General features: G+C 41.0%; 1 protein-coding gene across 1 annotated transcript in view; it reads right to left on the bottom strand.

Moving 5' to 3' along the window:
* LOC109968821 (sodium channel protein type 2 subunit alpha-like) overlaps window positions 1-24,323 on the bottom strand; it is a 48,443-nt gene that overhangs the window by 18,198 nt on the left and 5,922 nt on the right. The window contains exons 2-19 of the mRNA XM_020615357.1: window positions 22,872-23,191; window positions 21,714-21,832; window positions 21,377-21,466; window positions 19,305-19,433; window positions 18,383-18,474; window positions 15,490-15,741; window positions 14,630-14,693; window positions 13,682-13,823; window positions 13,172-13,397; window positions 11,741-12,006; window positions 9,476-9,817; window positions 8,938-9,070; window positions 8,567-8,805; window positions 8,256-8,429; window positions 7,009-7,365; window positions 6,274-6,786; window positions 2,299-2,434; window positions 181-335 (exon numbers count right to left, since the gene is read on the bottom strand). Coding sequence (XP_020471013.1) covers window positions 181-335; window positions 2,299-2,434; window positions 6,274-6,786; window positions 7,009-7,365; window positions 8,256-8,429; window positions 8,567-8,805; window positions 8,938-9,070; window positions 9,476-9,817; window positions 11,741-12,006; window positions 13,172-13,397; window positions 13,682-13,823; window positions 14,630-14,693; window positions 15,490-15,741; window positions 18,383-18,474; window positions 19,305-19,433; window positions 21,377-21,466; window positions 21,714-21,832; window positions 22,872-23,138 — 3,696 coding nt within the window. The 5' untranslated portion in view covers window positions 23,139-23,191. The remainder of the gene's footprint in view (window positions 1-180; window positions 336-2,298; window positions 2,435-6,273; window positions 6,787-7,008; window positions 7,366-8,255; window positions 8,430-8,566; window positions 8,806-8,937; window positions 9,071-9,475; window positions 9,818-11,740; window positions 12,007-13,171; window positions 13,398-13,681; window positions 13,824-14,629; window positions 14,694-15,489; window positions 15,742-18,382; window positions 18,475-19,304; window positions 19,434-21,376; window positions 21,467-21,713; window positions 21,833-22,871; window positions 23,192-24,323) is intronic.

Here is a 24,323-nt window from a genome sequence, read left to right as displayed (position 1 = left end):
AAGGAAAATAAAGTTATGAAAGGTAACTAAAGTTATGAAAAGTAACTAAAGCTTATAAAGTAACTAGAGCCTATAAGAATCAAATCTTACAATTACAAGCAATATTTATCAAACAGTGTGTTCAAAATTACTATTGATTTTTGGTCACAAATGCACACAGATACAAAAATTCCAATTTACCAGCGCTCCACTGCTGAGCAGGATCATGAATATGATGAAGGATTCAAACCAGTTGTGCTCCACTATGACAAAGCAGGTTTTCCTGAGTGTCCACCAGCTCTTATACTTGCCACTTTCCTCGTTAATTTGGCAGCACTGGAACCTCTGAACACAACCTGCAGAAAAAGGGTATATGTGGAGAGAGACAAATAAGAAATGACCACAGGGAGGATTACGGGATCCATGCTAACTAAATGTTAGCAATGTCCCAATCTGATACTATCGGTATCAGTGTCAATCTGGGTATATTTCACAGGATCGATATTGGCTGAAATAAAGCTGTTCCAATTCTGATCTTTATTTAGAACTACAGTCTTGTATTTGACCGGACCCAGTCGCATTTTTGAGATGTGCGCATCAGCAACTGATAAGCTGCTATATTAAGCAATTCAGCTGTCTATATTGCCTGTGTGTGAGCTGGAATACATGTACCATATCACTTGCACTTCATGCGCATAGCCGTGACCTGAAGCCTAATTTTAGCTTCAAGTCTATTTTTTCAGAGCTACGTATAACGCTGCACACAATCCACCAAAACAATGAAAACTCACTAGTTCCAAACAGAAATCCACCAAAACAGAGAAATACATCAAGCAAAAACAGTTAAAACACATGATCTATCAGCTGTTATGTCAATCCCACTGTACATGGTAATTCTTTAAGTGTGTGTAGTTTTTATTTGTTGTTTTACCATGGGTTGGATACACTATACAGTACATATACATGCAAGCGTAGCTAGTAATTCCCTCGCTGTCCATTTGTACGAGTTTTCCCTTCTCGAAAGTGTTTCTGTAGGCTCCTCCTGGTGTTTCTGTACACCAAGTGCTTCCTATGCACAAGTAAACATGCATCTCAGCATAGACACAAGCACAAGCCTCCCGCAACGTATGTTATGCCTTCAGTGTAGACATGTTAAGTTTTATACTTCTGTCCAGTGGTGCTACTACAGCCACCACCCTCTGTTAATGCAGTGTTATTAAATTGTTAATTAGGGATATATGAACTGGACTGATTACACAAACTGATTGTTCATATATGGATATGAAGTAGTAGTACATATCTGCCCTGTGATGAATCTATAGTTCTGAGTGTGTTGTCCATCTCCAAGGTATTCTTTTATTCACATCAATAATTTAAGATGATAAACTTCATACTTTGGAACCAGGACCTGATCCAGTATTTGGATCAAGAAGCTCTTGAAAAATAGTGTGGCCAGATTAATTTCAATATGTTAGATATTTAATGAAGATTTACTGCAGATACTGTAAATATAGGCATCGGATCGGTATCGGCTGATACTTAATATTAAAGGAACTGGAACAGTGTCATGGCCAAAAGACCTAGATTGGGACATCCCTACGCAAGGTGACTGTTTAATTAAACCAAACATTCTCTATCTTCTTTCCATAAGTCATTAAATGGATTTTCCAAATGTAGTAGAAATTTTAATCAAACTTTGAGAAAATAAAAGCAAAATAATGTTTCCTTCCACTAATATTATGTGAATATAAGAGTGCCAGTCATGCTTCACATAATTTTTTTTTATTCATTTCGCTTTTATCAAAACCATCTTTCTTACCTTATTTGTTTTATCTTGGTGCACCAGGTCTGAGTTTAGTTGCTACCAGTAGTTTCTAATCTAATCTTAGCAAATTCCACTGTTAAAAAATGTGAACATGAAACATGAAAACACTTCAAACATTAAATAATGAGATACAGTATTAGAAATATTCAGTGCTTTGCATCCCATCTCTGATGATTAAACACATTTAATTCTTTATTCTGCACTTATGAAAGACTGAAAAGTATCTGCAGATTCAGAATTGTACTGAAGGCATATCAGATAAAATGTCAGACTACATTACAAGCCATAATAATCCCACAGGCTAGTTTTCTTTCAGTTCTGCTGAGCAGTTGTATCCACTGTTATTCAGCAGTTCTAAGCAAAAGCATTTAACATGATGTACTCTACATCTGGAAATGGGCTGTGGAAGCCCTTCATCTTCTACTTTTCATGTACCGGCCCACTTTTCCACTACCTATCATTGATTCTGGCTATTGTTCTCGCATCCTTCTCACCCTCTGTGAAGCAGGCCTCTGGGTCCAGTGACTCCTCTGGTTCCAGCTCCACTGAATCAACCCCATCACCTGGGGGGCGAATATCAACTGTGCTCCCTTCCGATGAGCTCAGAGGCTGGGGCTCTGCATCAAGCTTCTGCATGTATGGGAAAGAAGATGAGTGTTCAGCGTTACACTGCAATGCCTGAAACCACAGAGGTGCTGTGGTTTTAGGAGCCAACCTTCTGAGCTTGTTATCATTGTGATTCTCCATTTACATGTGCTCCAGTGCCAAAACCTTAATGTGGAGACTAGGCACTGTGATAGCTCACAGAGTTGGGCTCTTTTAAGTCATCATCATTATATCACATGCAGCATTGATCAAATGTACCTACAGGCTTTGATATTATCTGATAGCTCAAGTCAGATTATGCAGCAGACATGGCATGGGGAGGTTGGCGTTACAGAAATGCACTGTGGGTACATTTGATGTGACCTCAATCTGAGGAGGAGTGCATGCAGTATTCCAGTGCATTATCAATCTAAGCCTGAAATAGTACCAAGCAGAACATGTGCTCAAGTATTTTCATGTTCACTGAAAAATGAGCCCCAGGTCAATTTTTCTGTAATGTATAGCATATCCAAAAATCACTTTTATGAATATAAATTTCCCCACCTCAAAGCTTGAATCCATCCAGAAAGAACTGCTGAACATTTTGACAGTGACATGAAAACACATTTCCATTCCTTGAAAGCAGTGTACAAGCTTCCTCTGTTTGTGTTGAAGTAGACGGATAACCACATTAGCTTACCAGCAAAAACCAGTACTGTGCACTGTTTATAAGACAGCATGTGGTCTCGAATTTGTTTTTGTTCTCATTTGTAAAACAGAGAATTAGCACCCATGCATTCCCAGAAAACATACAGGACTAAGTGTGGTTCACAGTGATTTTCATCCTTCTACTCAGAGACATGCAAAACACATGTAAGGACAAGTGTTGCTGCTGTTGTCAAGTTCGTTTTACTCCATCTTCACTGCTAAATCTGATTTTTGAACCCTGCCAACACCCCTCTGAAACTCTAAAACAGTCTTTGTTTTTGCAGTAAGACTTTCCAGTGTTGTGAGGCTTCCTGTCTGTTTTTCGTAGGGCAAACATGGTGTCATGTGGCCTTATATCTGATCTGCCTGACGTGTGATATACTGTATAGGAACATGTCATCCTAGACAGTGCAGCAGCCCTGATTGCCGTGGGACCCAGCTAATACGGCATGGGAATGATGGAAGCATGCTGCTCATAAGTGCATCGTTTTCTGGAAAGGTGTTTTCCTCCAGTTTTTTCCTCTCTCTTTCCTTCAGCAAAAGACCCATTTTACCTCTTCTGGAAATGGCTTTTACTCTTAACCTACATTCTTTTATTTGACAGATTTTGTTGCATGTTTTACTATATGTATGTATATATATAAATAAATATATATATATACATACACACACACACACACACACACACACACACACACACATATATATATACATACACACACACACACACACACACACACACACACACAAGTTGGGTGAGATAGTTGCAGTGGAACGAAAGTGGATAACACAGGCATAGAAAGACATACTGTAGAACAGAATAAACTAATCCACAATAACTACCATAACAAGTTGAATTTAATGTAATTTGGGGTGGAGATTCCAGGGTTTTCCGACATCTTAGGCACTTTTTTTAAATAACATATTTATAATGTATTTTTGAAGTATCAACTAAGTAGCTTCCTTGGCTAACATAACAGCTAATTCAGTACATGTTAGGTACAGTAGCAATTTCTTTACTTGTAAAACAGGCCACATTCTGCTATTTCTATTGTTACCATTGACAGGAAATATCTCCCCAGTAAAGTTATATCCTACTTCATGTGTTCTTTATGGGGGCTAACCTTACTGATGGTTGTAACAACCTCCCTGATTTGACAGTGAAATATCCAATCAGCTGTTTGATTAGCTTGGCAATGCTGGCAATCACACAAATGGTCAAACACTGATTGTTGATTGACAGGTCATTCCTGTTGCCAGCTTATGTTTTATTTTGAGATCAAGTCACCTCTCCATTGTTTTTCAGCACAAATAATTCATCACTGCTTTTTGCCATTGATTCAGCTTAGGTGCTCTGCAGAAACAATTAGGCATCACACCTGAGCCTTTCTATGGTAAGGAAAACCCCAAGATTCTTAAATTTTATATTTGAGGATGAAAGAAAATGAAGAAGTTACCCTGAGCTGGTGCATCATCATATAGTAAATAGTCTATTAAACTGCCACGTGTTATCTGTTTTGAAACCCTGCAAAAATCAGCACTGATTAATCAGTTTTAAAATTATCAAGGATTCTTGAAAGAATCTTTCAACATTCCACTCTTATTTGAGTATCACATAAAACAAGTATGTACAAGTATTTCATGAGTGTATGCATGGGCTATGAACCAGACAAATGAATTTTGTCAAACTACACCAAAATTCATTCCATTTTTCTGTTCCCCTCATTCTCCTCCTCTCTTCATTCATTCTCAAGCTCAGTGTGTTGAATGCCAATCAAGTCCCAAAACCAAGTCAAAACCAAGCAATGAATTCAAAAGCCAAGATCATGTTAGATGGTTTGTCTATCGATGGATAAAGGTGGTGTGGCTCATTCTTAATGGTTTGTAACTGCGATACAGCCTGATGCTTGTGGATAAATTATGAAGGGCAGGGGGAAGGGGGTAAAGGGAAAACAGAATTGAGTGTGCTGCTGTAGGGGGGAGGGGGTATAAAGCAAAGAGGGAGGGGAGGGGCGGGGCGGTCGAGGGGTATACATAGGGTAGACCAGGCAATAAACAAAAATGGGCAGTCCATTGAAGGCATGAGAAAAAATATGCTGGTTGCCTGTAAATGGCATAGGCAGTCCTCATGGTTAGTGCTATGGTACAGTAAAGTGGTCTTACAATTCTCCTCTCATTGAAAACCTTGAGAGCACCTGTGACACAGCTGCAATAACAAACGGGGGGTTAAACAAAGTCATAAGTCACACACACCAACAGCCAGCATACAACCTCAAGTCTGCTGTCACTGGTCAGCCACAAGGCACAGTGGGGAACATGTTAGTCGTAGAGAGCGATAATTTAGATTTTCCTCAAAGCATATTTCTTATGAATGGAATGGCTACAAGGTGTAAAGATCAGCAGAGATGTTAGAGAGCACTGCCTGATCCATATATGCAGCATGTTGTGCCAGGGCTAGAAACAGTCCCCTGGGTTGCTTTGAATCATAGGGAATTGGCACCACACCCACAGTGGCAGGTTGATATCACCGGGGAGCATAGTCTCCCAGTGCTCTGTCAGCCTGGCAACACTTAACAGCAAACCTGGAGTTTGCTCTGTTAGAATAGGCTATGAATTACTAAAAAAGTAAGGGTTCATGAAAATGATGTGCCAGTGGTGAAGTATTGGTTTAGTTTCTGACGTACATATACACTCCATACAATATACAATCCATTTTGGTACAACATTATTCAGCAACATATGAAGCAAGCAGTGCCTTTAGCAGGTGTATATATTATAATAGTGAGCTGCATTTGCTGTTAAGTCAGCTATGTAAATTTTACACAAACCCACTAACACATACAGTACACGTAAATTAGTGCACAAAAAAAAAAGAACCGGATACACGAGTCAAATTTGAGATATTATTTGTCATGGGTTTTTCTTGTTCTGCTGCCAAGGGCTTTAGAACTCAGGATGAACTCCAGAAGACTCCCTCAACATGATGTATGTACAGACGAGTCAGTAGGTATGTTATTTTCAAATAGCTTGTTGCAAAATTGTCTGAAATCTCTGTGCAAACGTTGACATATTCATTTACTGACTTGCATTAACTATTATACAAATACAAAGCTGTGTGACAGTTTTCTACAGACTCACAGGTAAGTCATCCATTTAATCAAAGTTGTTTGTCTTACCTCTTTGCTGCCCTCTATGTCAGACGAGTCGCTGCTGAAATCTTCGGTGTTCAGGTTCTCAAAGTCCGACTCACCCACAGCGATGGGCACAGTGACAGTCAGGCTGGGGTTATGAATAAATGACATGTAGTCACATTCCTCTATGGGATATTTCCCTGCAGTGTCCCCAACCATTAACCCTCCTCCAGGCCGTCCATTGCCCTCTGTCATGTACACCCCACTGGGGTCTTTGGTGATCTCCACTGAAGTGTGGTTGGAGATGCAGTTGCCTTTGCCATTGCTGTGCAGTTCATCCAGGGGTTTGCTCTCCTCAGCCAGACCAGAGCCCTTACCACCTGCACTGAAGCAGAGGCTCTGAATGAACTGCCGCACTGTGGCTTTGACAAACGCGATGCCCCGCTGGATCCGGACTACAGCAATCTGAAGGTTGTTCATCTCACTGTCATCGTCAGTCGCTGCCAGGTTGTCAGCACTAAATGAGCTCAGGAGGAGAGCCAGGAACAGGTTCAGAACCTGGAGGAAAAGAACATCAGGCAGACAAAATTAACCCAGGTCAACTTTATCACTTGTAAACAGGAGTTGTGCATTAAGGATTTGACTTTATAACCATTTCAGCCAATAAATAGTGTTACTGCAAAAGAAACAAAATACTGAACATACTGTATGCAATATAAGAACTACTATCTGAATCTTAATATTTTCAATACTAAAAACAAAGTAAGAAGAACCCCATACCACTAGGTTTCCAATGACCATGACCATCATGAAGACAATCAGGCACATCGTCTGTCCTGACACCTCCATGCAGTCCCACATAGTCTCGATCCACTCTCCGCACAGCACCCGGAACACGATGAGGAAGGAGTGGAAGAAATCGTGCATGTGCCAGCGGGGCAGCTCACAGGTATCAGAAATCTTGCACACACACTCCTTGTAGTTCTTGCCAAACAACTGCATGCCCACCACGGCAAAGATGAAGACAATGATGGCCAGCACCAGAGTCAAGTTCCCCAGAGCACCCACTGAGTTACCAATGATCTTGATCAGCATGTTCAAAGTGGGCCATGACTTGGCCAGTTTGAAGACCCTCAACTATTTTAAAAGAAAATGAAAAGCATCATGTAATTTTCTGGATCTGGATGGGCCGCTAATATGCAATAAAACAATAAATACTGTATATAGCCATAGAAACAGTTGGACATTTTGGGAAATACTCTCAAGAGTTAGATGGTAGGATTAAAATCACTCTTGTGTCTGTAAAATAAATATGACAGTGGTTAGCTGGTGACAAACTTCTTATCTAGAGGTGCAATGCTATTTGTTTAAGTACCAGAGCACACCTATGATACGTGCACGGCTAACACTGTTCCTACGTTGGCAATACACCAGCTGCGGTTACCAGCAGCTTTTAAGGTGGAATGTTTTCTTGCCTGTTAGTGTATGTTGACATCAGAAGTAAACCAAAAACCTTAAATTTTAATATGACTACTTAAATCATCCTAATTTTTGCTAGATATACGCTTAACTGATAACTGGAACTTCACGCTCTTGCAAAAATGTATATGAATTTCAGCCAGATTATGAATATTCTTTTTCCTCATTTGGACGAGTAAAGAGGCTGAGCATTGTTCTAGTGCGCTCCAGCAGCACTACACCAATGTTCATATCTAACTTTTGGTAAAAAGACCAATGAGCAGGTTTCCAAAACTGTCCAACTGTTGATCTGAAAGCTAATCAAGTGAACGGTAAAAAACATACTGTGCCCAAAAACAACAACAACTCTCAATGGGGCCTTTCATGTACTGCACAAAAGCACTCATTATATCATTACCTCATTCATACAGTAGCATGAATGTTAGTGAGACAGCCACTGTGGTATGACCCCAGAAGTACAGGTTCATCTTAACTTTTCTCATCTTAAGAGTACATAACTCATGCTTTGTAGCTTCTGTATAAGATGTTACTTTACCAGTGACTCTTACCAATCTAAAGGACCTGAGCACAGACAGGCCCTCTACGTTGGCCAAACCAAGCTCCATCAGACTGAGACTGACAATGATGCTGTCAAAGATGTTCCAGCCCTGCTGGAAGTAGTAGTATGGATCCAGGGCAATGATTTTGAAGCACATCTCTGCTGTGAAGATGCCAGTGAACACCTAATGACAAAGAGGACATAATTCTAGTTTTATATCTGAATCTGAGTAAATAAGTGTTATAAGTGCTCTTTTACAATTACTGTGTATTTTTTCTAGTTCTGACAAGTTCATAGCAAAGCATTTCACACAGTACTTGCCAGGTTTCCGACTGTGAGAACATTATTGAAATCTTTAGTCATAGGGTAATGCTCCATGGCCATGAAGAGGGTATTGAGAACGATGCAAATTGTGATGGCTAGGTCCACAAATGGGTCCATGACCACCATGTTAACAACCTCCTTGATTTTCAGCCATACTGGACAACAATCCCAGATCAGACAGGTGTTGGCAAATCTATACCAGCAGGGGGGGCACTTCTGTCTCGACTCTTCAAGCTCTGGAAAAGGATTTAATTCTGTAGAATGATTCCTTTATAATGTATATGCTGTCCCCTCACTCTCCAGATTTAAAATGTATAGACAAGCAGCAAATAAAGTATAGGAAAATAAGTATACAGCCTGATCCTGACCTTCCATGGTGTTGGTGAGGATGCTGGCCACACTCATTGCTCTCTGCCTGCCCACTGGTTCATCCAAATAATCCATAGATGGCTGGTGAAAACCTGACCGACATTTCTTCAGCTCACTATCTGTAGTTGTTCCCTGGACAAAAAACAAAACAAAACAAAACAAAACAAAACAAAACAAAGAAAAGCATAAGATATGAGCAAAATATTGCTGAAAGAGAAATAGTGCAGCATGTGAGTGAAACAGGTTATGATGTTGAGCCCATATGAATGACTTACACCTGGTCTGACCACTGTGTGGGCATATAGGGACTTAACTGATACATCTAACCCTCTCTGTATCTCTGCTGTCCCTTGCAAGACCCTGCCCTTGCCCCGTATCAGCTGGGATCAGTTTCAGCCTCCCGCTACCCCTCTGTCTCGCTTTTTCTATAAAAATATATTTACAACATCAAAACAAAATGATGGTAATAAAAACTACTACAGAGTAAAAATTTGACTGAGGTAAATGGCAAAACAATGCATTAAACAGTTAAGTCACCTCAGGCAGCAGCAGACCTACAGGTGAGGTTGTTACAGAAGTTCCACCAACCAGCGACACCACACCATTGCAGTCTACGGCGCAGTGCATCTTGCCGTTGACAGGCAGCATGATCCGTGGCGCCCCAAGGCTGGTCTGGCTGACGGCACTGCAGCGGCGCTCGATGCGGCGTGGCAAGAACAGGGAGCCCCGTCGACTGTCGCTCTCCTCGAAGGTGCTGTGCTCATCATCTGCAAAGTCGTTCTCAGAGCCCATGTCACGCGCACGGCCACGAAAACTGAACAGGCTGGCACGGCTGTTCCTCCGAGGTGAGAAGAGGGATCCACGAATACTGAGGAGAGACTGAGAGAGAGAAACCGAGAGAAAAAGAAAAAGGGATAATGAGGTTAGAGGGGGAATGGAGGTAGAACCCTGGAACAGTGGGGGAAGACTAGGAGGGGACACCAAAATATAACATTTGGTGTTGGATGATCCTGAAAAGAGGGAAGGACAGTAGTTAGACAGGGTGGGATGACATGAGACAGAAACAGAGGAAAGAATGGAGTGATGGAAAACATGAAGAATGACAAAAATGCCACAAAAGGACAACTGTGAATAATGTGATGCCTCTGTGAGGGCTGAACTCACTGGGCTTTTTGGAAACCAACTGCTGCAAGTGCAGTCACCAATACAGTACATACTTTGCACTGACATTCAATATTTTTCATCTTTTAATAATTTGATATCATAAACATTCACAGATTGTGTTGACTGTTATTTTAATTGTTTTTAAGGAATAATTTAGGAAGTACTTACCTTTGTTTAAACCACATGTCACTTTAAACTATCAATATTATTACTGTCAATACTAATGTTATTGATTAACCACTCAGGATCATGAAAAGACACTCTGTATGCATGTTAATTTTTTCTCTGGGAATTATAAGCATAACTGTGAGACAATTTCTATCCAAAACCATTAGTCTACTATTAGATGTCAATGGTGAAACTCTAAACAAAGCTGTCACTAACAACTAATCTAGCACTCTGAGCTAACAGGCAGGTTCCTTCTTGAAATACTACATCATGCCTACTTGTGCAGCTCGCTGATGACGTCGCTCAGAAACCTGTCTATAAATCTCAGTAATTAACACGTTACATCTTGTTTGATTAATCTGTACAAAAACCAAAGTGTAAAACAAAAAAACAAAAATCAGAGCCAGGGAAGCTGAAAGGTGAGAACCTTTCTGCAAGAACACAACTAAGTGCGTTTCTCAAAATGCAGTAGTATTCCTTTAACTTACAAAACAAACTGCATACTGCAAAAAGTGCAAACAAAGTTAGATTGAATTGCTGGGTTCTCATATTTGTTCTGAATGGCTTTAATTATATAAGTATGAGGTGACATACTGTATCTGAAAGGATCAGCCTAATTTTACCAGCAGCTCTTATTAGGGATGTACCAATACAATACTAAGTACAGTGGAACCTTGGATTGTGAGTAACCAGGTTTGCGAGTGTTTTGCAAGATGAGCAAAAAATTTTGATTTGATATACGAGCGAGGTCTGGCAATACGAGTAGTATGTATGCTTTGTCTGCCAAGCGTCACATGACGTATGTCACAACTGAGCCAATCGTCTTGCGCTTCACTCGTATAGTCAATATCTGTGCTGCAACAATGGCCCCTCACGCCAGCCACGATTCTTTTCAAAGGTAAAGTGCAGGTTAATTTGTTTTATTTTTACTTTATACTATATTTTGTATTACTGTAATCATTTTTATATGGATAAGTGGGTTTGGAACGAACCACCTAAGTTTCCATTATTTCTTATGGGGAAATTCGCTTTGATATATGAGTGATGTGGATTACGAGCATGTTGCCGGAATGAATTATACTCACAATCCAAGGTTCCACTGTATCAGTATCGGCACTGATCCACGCATATTTCACAGGATCGTAACAGATGTATCACGCAACCAATAAGATGCTATATTCTTTTATTTATATCAATAATTTAAGTTAATAAACTTCATACTTTGGAACCAGGCCATGATGCAGTATTTGGATCAAGAAGCTCCTGAAATTTTCAGTGTGGCCATATTAATTTCAATTATACACATTCGGTGTAGATAAATATAAGTATTGGATCAGAACCTGTATCAGCAGATACTTAATATTAAAGGAATTGGAGCAGTCTTGGGGCCAAAAAAAAAAAAAAATGGATCGGGACATCCCTGGTTCTTATATTAGGAAGCAATTCATCTGCTTTGTCAGTAGTTTGTACCTGGTTTGGTGAGGAACACCTCTTCTCATAAGAGAGTCTGTTGGCATCAATAGAAAAGCGGAAGCTGGACCTCTTGATGCTGTTCTCGGACTCAGACTTGCGGAACTTGTCGCGGACCCCCCTCTCCTCCTCCTCTTCCCGCTGCTTCCTTTTCTTGCGCCTGTTGCGTCGCTCTTTGGCACTTTTCGAGCTAAGCTTTGATGTCCCTGAGGAGGAGGACTCTGAGGTGGGGCCCCCTCTCCCACTGTACTCTCCACTCTCTGTGGCTCCCTGCCAGCCAATCAGAGCACAAACACAGTTGTCATGGCGACCCAGTGACTGTCTCAAAGGCTCTCATGGACTAGAGCAGAGGAGAGAGCCTGGCTGCTGAGAGCAGCATGAAGAGCCAAATAAGCCTCAGACACCTTCTAAAAATGGACGCCTGCATGTTTTCATGCAAACCAAAACATTTGTGCATTCTTGCATTTAAAACATTCCTTGAAAAAGAGAAAAAAAAATGTGTGGATGCCAGATTAGGTAACAGATTTTCTGTTTCATAAGAACAGTAGAAAATGCTACTCGTACAAGCCAAGCAATACTGATCAAAATCCCTGTATAAAAAATACCACATCAGAAGCACCTTTACTACCATATTGCTTCATATTAGACTTTTTTTAAAGCACAGAAATCTTAACATAAAATGCTTTAGGATAGATAGGTGGGGGGGGGCGTGAGCTTTAGAAGAAAAAAGACAGAGCACTGCCAAAAACATCATCCAATAATTACACATTCAAAGAATACAGTATCTCACTGAATTTCAATTATTATATGTACAGCATTATAGTATAAGGATTTAAGAATCTGGCACAGTGACTACAGCACAACAATCTGAATGTGCACAAGCCTGAGAAGACTGTTAGGCCTGGAAGAACAGTCAGTGAAGGATCGAGCAGAGTTCCCAACCTTTTTGTGTCAACTGACTTTAGTATTACCAAACATTGATTTTAAATAAACATGTTCATGTTCAGAGACTGCAGCCATGTGTTACACCAGTAGCAGGACAGAAACAGACTGTCTGGCTTTTGACATCACAAGCTTCAATGTAACTGTCTGGCTGCCCAGGAACATAAGATATGGTTCTCCCTTGATAATGAGCATCGTGTAAAGATGACATACTGATTATTAAACAACCAGTCAGAGCTACAATAAGCAAAGGCCCATTATCCAGCATTTCACCTGCACTGTTCCCCAAGGGAGCAGCAAAGAGGTCTCAGTTATCCTCAGTTGCCTGAGGCAATACTGCTTTTCGCAGATGGTTCAGAACTATAAGCCAAAGAATCAATAGAGTCTCCCCAGTTACATACACTTATATCTCAAGGAATACTTAGGCTATTTTAGATGCTCCTCAAAATGTTAAAAGGTGCTAAAACTTATTTTTGAACAAAAAAAAAAAAAAAGATGCATGTCCTGCCTGTGCCTCCTCCTGCTGTCTCTTTAGCTGCTCCAGCATGGCCTGGAACTCCTCCTCCTTCTGCTGGGCCTCCTCAATGGTCGCCTGGTTCTGCTCATCATAAGCCATGGCCACCACAGCCAAGATCAGGTTAACCAGGTAGAAGGAGCCCAAGAATATCACCAGCACGAAGAAGACCATGTAGGGTTTCCCTGCCGCACGCAGTGTCTGATGGATCCATGACAGAGCAGAGATGAAAAGTGTGGAGGGTTGTTGTGTCATACTGCTGCAGTACAAACAGACTTAGTTTATAACAGTAAGTCTTGTCTGTTGCAGAGTGACACCCTTTTGAATTAACTGGATATGTTTGGTCAGATGTTTACTTATTAAAAGTAAGTCTAACTATCAACAACCTTTACAGGCTATTAATAAATATACCCATGGGACAAGCAAATTCCGTTCTCTATTGTGATCAGACATGAGACACAGTAATCTACCAGAGGCCCACCAACCTGCTGGTAGAGGTTTTCCCAGTAGTCCTGGGTCATGAGCCGAAACAGGGAGAGAAAGGCCCAGCTGAAGGTGTCGAAGCTGGTGTAGCCATAGTTTGGGTTACGACCCGCTTTGACGCATATATAACCCTCTGGACAGAGCCTGTAAAGACACATGGATGTTATAAACAACACTTCAAAAGCCATGAGTAGTATTTTAACATTAAAAAACAGATTAAGTTTTGCCATAAAGCATAAAACACATACAGTATTGCTTACTGTAACAAAGCAGGAGGGCCATCAGGTCCACAAATAGAATGAATGTGTTACTCTCCTCTACTAAGCTAACCCTAAGCACTACTCTTAGTGGTGCTTAGGGTTCTCGTAGTATAGAGAATGTGAAGTTGTTGTCACACCGTGATGAATTTTGGTTAAATGCGCCATTTTGAGAGCATTGCGCTCATTATCATATATAATGCTACACTACATGCATAAGTAAATCAAAAAAAGAGTTAGCTACAGTCAGCTAAGGTTATCTGTTCTGAATTACCACAGTCAGTAAAGTGGGGTTGTTCTCGATTCTTGAAGCTGTCTTCCTCTGTTCAAGGTCTGAGAGATAACCATGCATAACATATCACACTCCTGCAAGTCTACCTGCTCCTGATGATGGCTTCACAGAAGAAAATCAAAAAGTTTTAAACATCAACAGTGTCTGTGGGGTGACTTTGCAGCTTTGATAAATGTCTTAAATAGGACCTTAAATCTATAAGCTTCCCTTAGCAACATACTGTACACAAAAAGTACAGTTTCAACATTTGCCAAAACACATTGTGACATACAGCTATAGTTAACCAGCAGTTTAGATTCCTGGGATGCCTCAGCGCGGTGGCGAGTGTCGACACTAATTGTGTATGCTCAGCTTTGTGATGCATCTAATTGGCCATATAAATAAAACATGTCAAGTCTTACCCAGCGCCACTGCCATTCCCACAGAGCAGAGCATCCCCGCCGGTAGGGAGGTAGTAGTAATTCTCTACAGGAGAGAGGACACAGAGGGACGGTCAGTCTGAGCCACATCACCGGAGTGAAGCAGCCAATATGAAGAAACAGAAAAGATCGACAGGGGAACAAATGGACAATATGCGCCCGCTGGGATTGTACTCAGTGTGGTGCAACACTGAAGAGCCAAGAGAAAGGTGGTGATTTGTTTTTTGTTTTAACACCCAGCCACATTAGTCATTCTTTTGGCATGTTTTTGTGTGTGTGACATAAGCACAATTTCAAATCAGCCACTCTGCGCACATATACCACTTAACTGACATGAAATCACAATTGTGCCATTAAGATGACAGATTTCCAAACATCAATACCATTTTTATCAGTTCCCTCTCTGTCTTCTCCTCTTGCTCTGGTATCACCTTGTTGTGTAGCTGCTGCACGTCTCCTCGATACCCTGCTGGCGGTCAGTGACTCACCCTCCTCTAACAATTTGGGCTGCTCATGCCACACAGATGGGCCATGAGAGAATGATGAAACGTAGTGAAGGGGTGAATGTAGAGGGTTTTATTGTTGTGGCAATTATCCACCACATTTGCTGCATTCCCCCACCAGCCCTTGTTCAAGAGCACAGACCCCGGCTCCCAGCCATAGCTGTCACTCCCTATCACGGCAGCAGGCCAGTGTGCCTGACCTCCCCCCGCCCAACACACATACACACACTGACCCATCTGTATATGAAGTAGTCGGTATCTGACTCAGGCCATCTGTGGTGGATGCTAACTTGACCGCAGTTAACCCCTATATGTGGCTATAGACACGCTGTGGCTTACTTTCATCACTGATGTGCTCTGTCCAGTTGACGGTGTACTCTGTGTTGTTAAACATCATATCATCGACAGTGATGTTGCTGCTATTGGTGGTGGTGTTGTAGATTGGCTGACGCACGCACTTTTGCCTCAGGTTGCCCATGAAGAGCTGCAGGCCAATGAGGGCGAAGACACTGAGGCAGAACACGGTGAGGATCATGACGTCTGACAGCTTTTTTACAGACTGGATTAGTGCACCAACGATGGTCTTCAAGCCTAAAAGGGAGAGAGAGGGCAAGGGGGTGGGAGGACATCGAAGAATAATTACCGCCTGCTAATTACAGCCACAAGCTTGTATAAAGAAGAAGTTGCTAATAAGAGCTTACAGTTACAAGCAGCCAGGAGGATCTGCAGTGGAGGTTCCTGTATGAACTGTTCGCTGTCATACAGGAACCAGGCCGACACAGATCACTACTAATCATGGATAAACCACTAGAGAAAGTTATGTTCTACATGGCCATTGTGGTGCTATGGTATTGGTCTCTAGGGAAATGGTGTATGTGTGTTTGTTAAACTGTCCTCTTTTTAGTGCAACTACAAAGACTTGTGCACGAGCTCATGGTTATTCCATAAGGTCAGTGAGGGTGTATCCAAGCGCACATGGCGTTTTCATTAATATAGGCACAGCACTATGTGCAAAAGAGTTGTCAAGTGGAATACAAGCTGGTGGGCAATTGGGCTGATTAATGGTTATCCTCTCAGCCACATTACTACAGTCGTCTCATACCTTTCACATGCAGCCGATAGTGGCACTTAATGAAAAAACACATTACCAAATAGAGAGGAATGTCCACACCATCTTTTATAGGTCAGAAAATAATGTGGTTGTTGTTTGGGAGGTTCAGAGTGGAAATATGAGAACAATGATGTGCTTCTTCTGTCACTCATATTACTTGTGCAAACATTTGCATAATATTGTGTAATGCTTTTCATATTTCTGCAGATTTTCAATAAGTATTTACCACATGCTTGTCGATGGAACCAATAATTAAATGTATTATTTGCCATTTTGGGAAATACAGTTGCTGCTGAGAGATGAGAAGCTTGACACAAGTTTTGTGTGTGTATTAGCCAGCAGCGGATTAGCTTAGATCAGTTTAGCATAAAGACTGGAAACTCAGGCTCACTAATGAACCGACTGTATTTTGTTTATCTGTGCAAAAAAATAAAGTGGTAAGTTGCACTTTTAGGTTAGGTTACTTTATTTATACCCATAGGTAAATTTGTCTTGCATTCAGATCAAATGACATCCATGACACATTCACAAAATACAAGAACACAACATATAACATAACACCTGGTGCCTACACTGAACGTAATAAAAGTACAGGGCTCCACCAAAAAAAAAAAAAAAAAAAAAAAAATCCGAAGAAAACCTAAAATTACTTACAACATATTACTACAGCCTATTTAACTAACAGCAGCAGGGACAAAACTATTTCTATACCGCTGCGTTTTACATCTCGGGACGGCAAACCTTCGTCAAGAAGGAAGAAGCCGAAAGTGGCAGTACAAGGGATGGGAGTCATCATTTAAAATAGAAGTAACTACTCTCTGTACCCGTCTACTGTACAGGGCTGCTAAACTTAACTGTGACTCCCCAAGCAAGCGACTAGACCACTTAATTACTTGATGCAAAGATTTCCTCTGTCTTAACGTTATCTGACCAAACCATGACACTAGAGAAAACAATAAAATAGATTCAATAAAAGCTCAATAAAACATACTCATTAAGGTTCGGTCAATATGAAAACAAGCAAGTTTCCTTAAACAATGTAGACATTGCTGACCCTTTTTACACACCATTTCACAGTTCTCCTCAAAACTCAATTTGCTGTCAATGATCGTCCCAAGATATTTATTGCCATTTTTACATTTTGGTTTAATAAGCAATGTATTAATTAGAGGTGGTATTTGGTGTATTAGTGTTTCCCTCTATTTCCAGTCTTTATGCTGTGCTAAGCTAATCACCTCTTGCTGAAGCTTCTGAGTAGTATCAGTCTTCTCATTGAACTTTCAGTGAGAAAGCAAAAAGGCACATTTCCCAAAATGTCAAACTGTTTATTTAACTGTGATGTTGCATCTCTAATCATTAATAATCTTTACCAAAGCACCACTCAGTTTTGCTGCAGCTCTTCTCCATCCTTTGGACCATGCACACTGTGCTCATAAAGAAAATATTTCCCGGTACTGCTTGTACTAGGCTTTGCACTACTACAAAAATAAAGCCCAACAAGTTTAAAGTGACATCTATGACATCTAGAATAAGTAATATGTATTGTTGACTTAGATGATCCTCTTTACACAAGGAACCATTGACAGTTTTCCTGGATGCTTGAAATGTGACCTTTCTGTTAGTTTGTGTCATGAAAAGTGCTTAGCGTTCAGAATGCTATTACCCAATCACCACTAACCACATCACAAAAAAAAATAAGTAAACATTTAACAAGACATGCACAGGAAAACAAGGTAAGGAGGAACCCTACACAAACAAGTGCTTGCCACCAGAAATGTGGCAATGTCTCATGCTTTGCAATATCTCGTGCAAAAAGGAAAAACAAATAGTGCACAAAATCTACTTTTAAGCCTCCCAAGGCAAGAATAAATAAAAATAAAAAAAGAATTCTGCCTTAAAGGATGTATTTAAAAGCTAAGAATCCTGTCAATCTGTGCAGATTGGAGCCAGATTCCAGCTTTTACTGGCCTTGGGACGAAGGCAGCATGAGGGACAGCGATGGGCGTCGTCAGGCTTAGCTACAGTGTGATAAGCTGAGAGGGGGCAGGTGCTTGGATGTTAGCAAAATGCCAGTTAGCCATTAGCATTTCATTAACCCTACAGGCCTGATGGCTCTCTCACCTGGGATAACTGATATAGTTTTCAGGGCTCGTAGAACCCTGAAGGTTCGCAGTGCTGAGACATTGCCCAGGTCCACAAACTCTGTGACATATCTGTAAGGGAAGGGAGGGGAGGGGGAGGGTAGAGGGGCATTTGGAAATGGTGTGGGGCGCACACACATACACACACAAATCAGGCACCCATACACATGGCGTGACAAGACAAAAGGAGGGTCATGGGAGGCAGGGGGAGAGGAGGGAACGGCAAACGGTCACACACAGAGGACAAATGGCAGGAGTGCAGGCAGCATGCACAGGCAGCCTTACCTGGTATTACTGAGATAGTTTTCAAAGCTCGCAATACCCTGAACGTGCGCAGGGCTGAAACATTGCCTAGGTTTACAAACTCTGTTATATACCTGCAGGATTAAATGCACAGTTACTACACAGCATTGCACAGGCAGAAACCCATTATACCGATCTGAGAAATGAAACCACCACTTATAAAAGCGTCATCATTTACATAAGGGACAACAAGATTACAGTCTTATTTTATTATGTAAGAAATTCATATCAACAGATACTATGATCATGAAATTAAATAACATGCACAGTGTAACCTGATGCTGAAGGCTTTATTTTGTTGTTTCAAGAAAAGCAGCTGAAGTTATTTAAGTGTGGGACAAATATGGGCCGAGATACCATGTGCTTTGGGGGTGGACATCCATTATATCAGAGTTGAGCTGAGATTTCTGGTCCTGCTCTCAAACACACACTAATAAGCTGCAGATTATTATGCCCCTCTTCTTTCCCACTATTCTTCTTCTCACATTAAGTGGGACTTAACAGGTTGTGGGGGCTGATTAACTTTAAAAGCATATGGCTTCTTAATCTACGCCAGACCATGTTATGCTGATCCTAACCATGCTTATCATAATACTTACGCCATGAGGATAACACTGAAATCCAGCCAGTTCCATGGGTCCCTGAGGAAAGTGAACTTCCCCACACAGAAGCCCCTGGCCAGAATCTTTATGAGGGACTCAAAGGTGTAAATCCCTGTGAATGTGTACCTGGTAGACAAGGAGAGGAAGACAAGAAATGAAAACGCACACAGACAGAAATAATGATGTTGGTTAACAGCTCCGTTGCTATAACAAATTCACTGCTTGCAGTGCTGTGTGGCGTTAGTCAACAACAGTCTGTCTAATATTTTCTATGTATCCTATTTCATGGTTTTCCCAACAATAGAAAGGCATAGGTGCAGCCCTAAGTGTTTTTGTGGAGCACCAAAGTCAAAGGAATGCAAAAAGATGACCTATCAAAATGAACTTAAAACAACAGCGAGTTATATGCACTGAAAAACGATGGCAATTTGATCTCAAAATGAAACATAAGCTGGTAACAGGAATGACCTGTCAATCAACAATCAGTGTTTGGACGAACAATTGTGTGATTGGCAGCATGGCCAAGCTAATCAAACAGCTGACTGGATATTTCTCTCAAAGAACACATGAAGTGGGATATAACTTCTTGTGAAAGGTAACAACAGAAATAGCAGAATTTAGCTTGTTTTACAAGTAAAATTAAAAGGAAGAAGAAAGAAATTGCTAATGTAGCTAACACGTGCTGAATTAACTAAGTTATGTTAGCCAAGGAAGCCATTTAGTTAACATTATATAAATAATGTTAAATTAAAGTTTCCTACAAATAATTTTAACCCCCCTCCTCACTTCAGCATAGTCACAACATGTTTTAAATGTTTGTACATGCATTACTGTTACTTTCAGAATAACCTTGCACCTACATGTGATGTGCATCAATTCAATTTCTATTTTATTTGTACAGCGCCAAATTACAACAAAAGTCATCTCAGGACACTATACAAAGTACTATTATTATAATAGAGGAAAAACCCAACAAATCCACCTTGAGCAGCCCTTGGCGACAGCGGGGAGTAAAAAAAAAACTCCTTTTACCAGAAGAAACCTCCAACATGAGTTCCCATCATGCTTGGGGAGATTCAATCAGGAGGTATTATGTTTCCATGGAGTTGTTAACTATTGCCATGTTCATGTCATATCAGAGTTAGTGTTATTGCAAGTGTCTTATAAATAGTATTCACGTTAACATTCGAGTCATACTATAAATACAGCTGAGATGCTCAGAAAGCTCAGATATGGCTAACTTGGTACTTACTAACACAGAAGTGCCTGAAGACCAAACAGAAAATTATGACTCACATCCACAAAGTCTACTGTTCAGTGCAATTAAACCCACATTTAATGAATATGGTGTTAGTGTCAATGCACAGTATCTAATTTTTCCTAATGCCAACTCTGTACACTAAACCACAGTCTCAGTTCATTAAGATGGAAATCCTTCCATCTTTACCATCGATCTAATATGACATGAACATGGCACACACTGTATCACTCCCTCAGGGCTTTCCCTCCTATAGAAAGGCTTAGATGAAGCACCTAAGTGTTTTCGCAGCACCTCAAGCTGAATGAACATAAAATGGCCTTTAGGCGACATCAGAATGAATGTACGCTATAAACAGGGAGAATTCTATGGGCTGAAAAAAAAAAATAGAATTTTGACCATATGTACAATAAGTGTTGCCAGCTTTTATCCACAAATATCCTAAGGATAATGGTCAAAGACAACTAAAATAACCCAAAATGTCCTTCAAATAATTTCAAACTCCCCAGCCACCACAACCCCCTTGACCTTGACCGCACCTACAGTAAGACGTCTGAAAACCCTGCTCCCTATCCATTATATAGTGCACCACTAGCCGTAGATGTACAGACAAAAACTACTCAGTTACTTTTGCTACTGAGGAAAACATCTAAACATAAAGAATAGGCAACATCTGAAATGAGAGTATTTGTGATTTTTAGGCAAATTGGTAGATGTTTGTTCATCAAAGACACTGTAGCCCCTGAAGGTGCAGAACACAGTGATTTCAGGAATGTGTATATCAAAACTGTAGAGGAAATGTAGGACTTACTCTACATTCTTGGCCCATTCTGGGGGATTACTGAGGGTCATGAAAGCACAGTTGGTCAGGATAGTGAACATGATCAACATGCTGAACATCGTAGGAACAACATTAAGGAACACAACATGTGTGGTTTTTGAGCATAAGTCCACTTTAAACCAAACCTGACATTTCCCCATTCATCACTGATACAAAAAATAAAATAAATTCTGTTTGTTTCTCTTCATCAATAGTCTCAACTAATCATGGCATGTAGTCTTCAACATCAGGTCATTTAAATATCTTTTGTCTGATAAACCCTTTAAAATAAGTCAAACTGTGTCCATAGCAAACTCTGAAAGGATATGAGTGTACTAAAACTCTAATAGCTATCCTCCTTAGAGGGTTGAAGGGGTTTAAGATGTACAAGGCAGGAGTGGCGTTGAATCGGAAGATTGCCTTCCCACGATTCAATACTATGAAAGTCTGAAAGAGAGACAAATGAAAAAAGTATTAAAATCTGTATCAAACAAAGCTGTGATTTGTCCCTGTTCGTTAGAAATGAGAGATGTGGCTCCCAAAGGAGACAAAACAGTACCAGTAAATCATACCAGTAGAGAAGCTGTGTGCACCCTCTGCACACGGTCTGTGGTTGTTAATATAATGAAGCTGGATGAGTCAACCAGGACAGGACATGCTTGACATGGTGGTTCAACTGGCACAACAGCTCAGAACACTACAACAGAATAGCATTTAACACTTCTGTTGACGGTAGCCAGTCCTTTAAAGGCTCTTGACTTGGCACATTTATGTTGAATTGGGCTTTACATATCGCTTGTTGAAATACTAATGTTGTAACTGTAGCGTGCAGACACTAGAGTGGTTTCAGTCTTGTATTCTAAGTCTCGGCATAGAAATGAGGATAAATCCATTAATGCTGAAGTATTTCCTAAAGTAAAACTGCTATCAGCAAAATATACTTAAAATATCTAAATGAACTTTCTAAAGAGAATATACATTTAAGGACTCAATTTCACATGAAAATGACTTAATGAGGGTTTTTTTTTCCATAGTATTCTATACATATAAGGTTTGTATGAAAAATCCTAATCTTAAACTATTGCTGTCAAATAAATGGAGTAAAAGCTGCAACATTTCCCTCTTCAAGTACAGCAGCATAAACATGAATACATAATTAAAAGTAACTTAAATTTATACTAAAGCCAGGAAGTGAATGTATTCAGTTGTTTCCTCAGCAGAGGTTTGTCTTATGTGGGAGGAAATTGCTACATCTGCCCATGTGGTTCCTTAAAATAGTTTGTTGTTGTGCAATTAAGCTTTTCCAGGCTAAAAAGCTTGGACTAGAAAGTACAGACCGGTGAGATATCAAAATTCAGCGCTTAAGTTATACCATAACTGACAGTCAGTATACATCATGATGCTTTAAGGCCAGCACAGTCAAAGGATCTTACAGATCTTCATCCACATGTTAGTATTCTATTTCTATGATTCCTCTGAACCTGACCTTCTGACTGCTGTAGTAGGGGTCCAAGTCCTCCAAAGGAGTGGACACCAGGTGGGGAGGGATATCCCCATAAATGAAGGGGAGAGATTTCCCCGCCTCCAGGTCACTATTGGGCTTGGGCCCATTTTCATCATCGCTGTCGCTGCGGCGCTCCGCCCGTGGTCTCCGGGCCTCCTCCTCGGCGATGCGCCTTTCGATGGTGGCCAGCGACTCGGGGACGAAGGGGCGGAAGCTGTCAGGTCCGGGCGGTACAAGCAGCTGTGCCATCTTGTCATCCTGCTCCTTCAGAGGGCAGCAAGGGGCTCAGCAGGTACAGGGAGCTGCAGCAAGAAGGGAATAAGGGTGAATCAGGTCAGAAGTCAAGGCCAGGCTTCTGAAAATACAGTGAGGAACAGAAGTATTTGAACACCCTGCGATTTTGCAAGTTCTCCCACTTAGAAATTATGGAGGGGTCTGAAATTCACATTGTAGGTGCATTCCCACTCTGAGAGACAGAATTAAAAAAAAAATTCAGGAAATCACATTGTATGATTTTTAAAGAATTTATTTGTCTAGCACTGCTGAACATAAGTATTTGAACACCTGAGAAACAGCAAGAATTCTGGCTCTCAAAGACCTGTTACTGTGCTTTGAAAAAGTCCACCTCTACTCCACTCATTAATCTAAATTAGTAGCACCTGTCTGAGCTCTTTAAAGACACCTGTCCACCCCACAGTCAGTCAGATGCCAACTACCGCCATGGGCAAGACCAAAGAGCTGTCAAAAGACACCAGAGACAAAATTGTGGACCTCCACAAGGCTGGAAAGGGCTACGGGGCAATTGCCAAGCAGCTTGGTGAAAACAGATCAACTGTTGGAGCAATTGTTAGAAAATGGAAAAGGCTTAAGACGACTGTCAGTCTCCCTCGGACTGGGGCGCCAAGCAAGAACTCACCTAGGTGGGGTATCACTGATGATAAGAAAGGTAAGGAATGACATGAAGAGAGCTGGGACCACAGTTTCAAAGGTCACTGTCGGTAGAACACTACGCCGTCATGGTTTCAAATCATGCATTGCACGGAAGGTTCCCCTGCTCAAGTCATCACATGTCCAGGCCCGTCTGAAGTTTGCCAAAGACCATCTGGATGATCCAGAGGAGGCATGGGAGAAAGTCATGTGGTCAGATGAGACCAAAGTAGAACTTTTTGGTCTAAACTTCACTCGTCGTGTTGGGAGGAAAAAGAAGGATGAGTTGCATCCCAAGAACACCATCCCTACTGTGAAGCATGGGGGTGGTAACATCATGCTTTGGGGGTGCTTTTCTGCGAAGGGGACAGGACGTCTGCACTGTATTAAGGAGAGGATGAATGAGGCCATTTATTGTGAGATTTTGAGCAACAACCTCCTTCCCTCAGTCAGAGCATTGAAGATAGGTCGTGGCTGGGTCTTCCAACATGACAACGACCCGAAGCA

This window comes from Monopterus albus, unplaced genomic scaffold (genome assembly GCF_001952655.1).
Source record: "Monopterus albus unplaced genomic scaffold, M_albus_1.0 scaffold163.1, whole genome shotgun sequence".
Lineage (NCBI taxonomy): Eukaryota > Metazoa > Chordata > Actinopteri > Synbranchiformes > Synbranchidae > Monopterus > Monopterus albus.
Note: the sequence above shows the minus strand (reverse complement) of the source record. Positions and strands in the feature narration are given on the sequence as shown.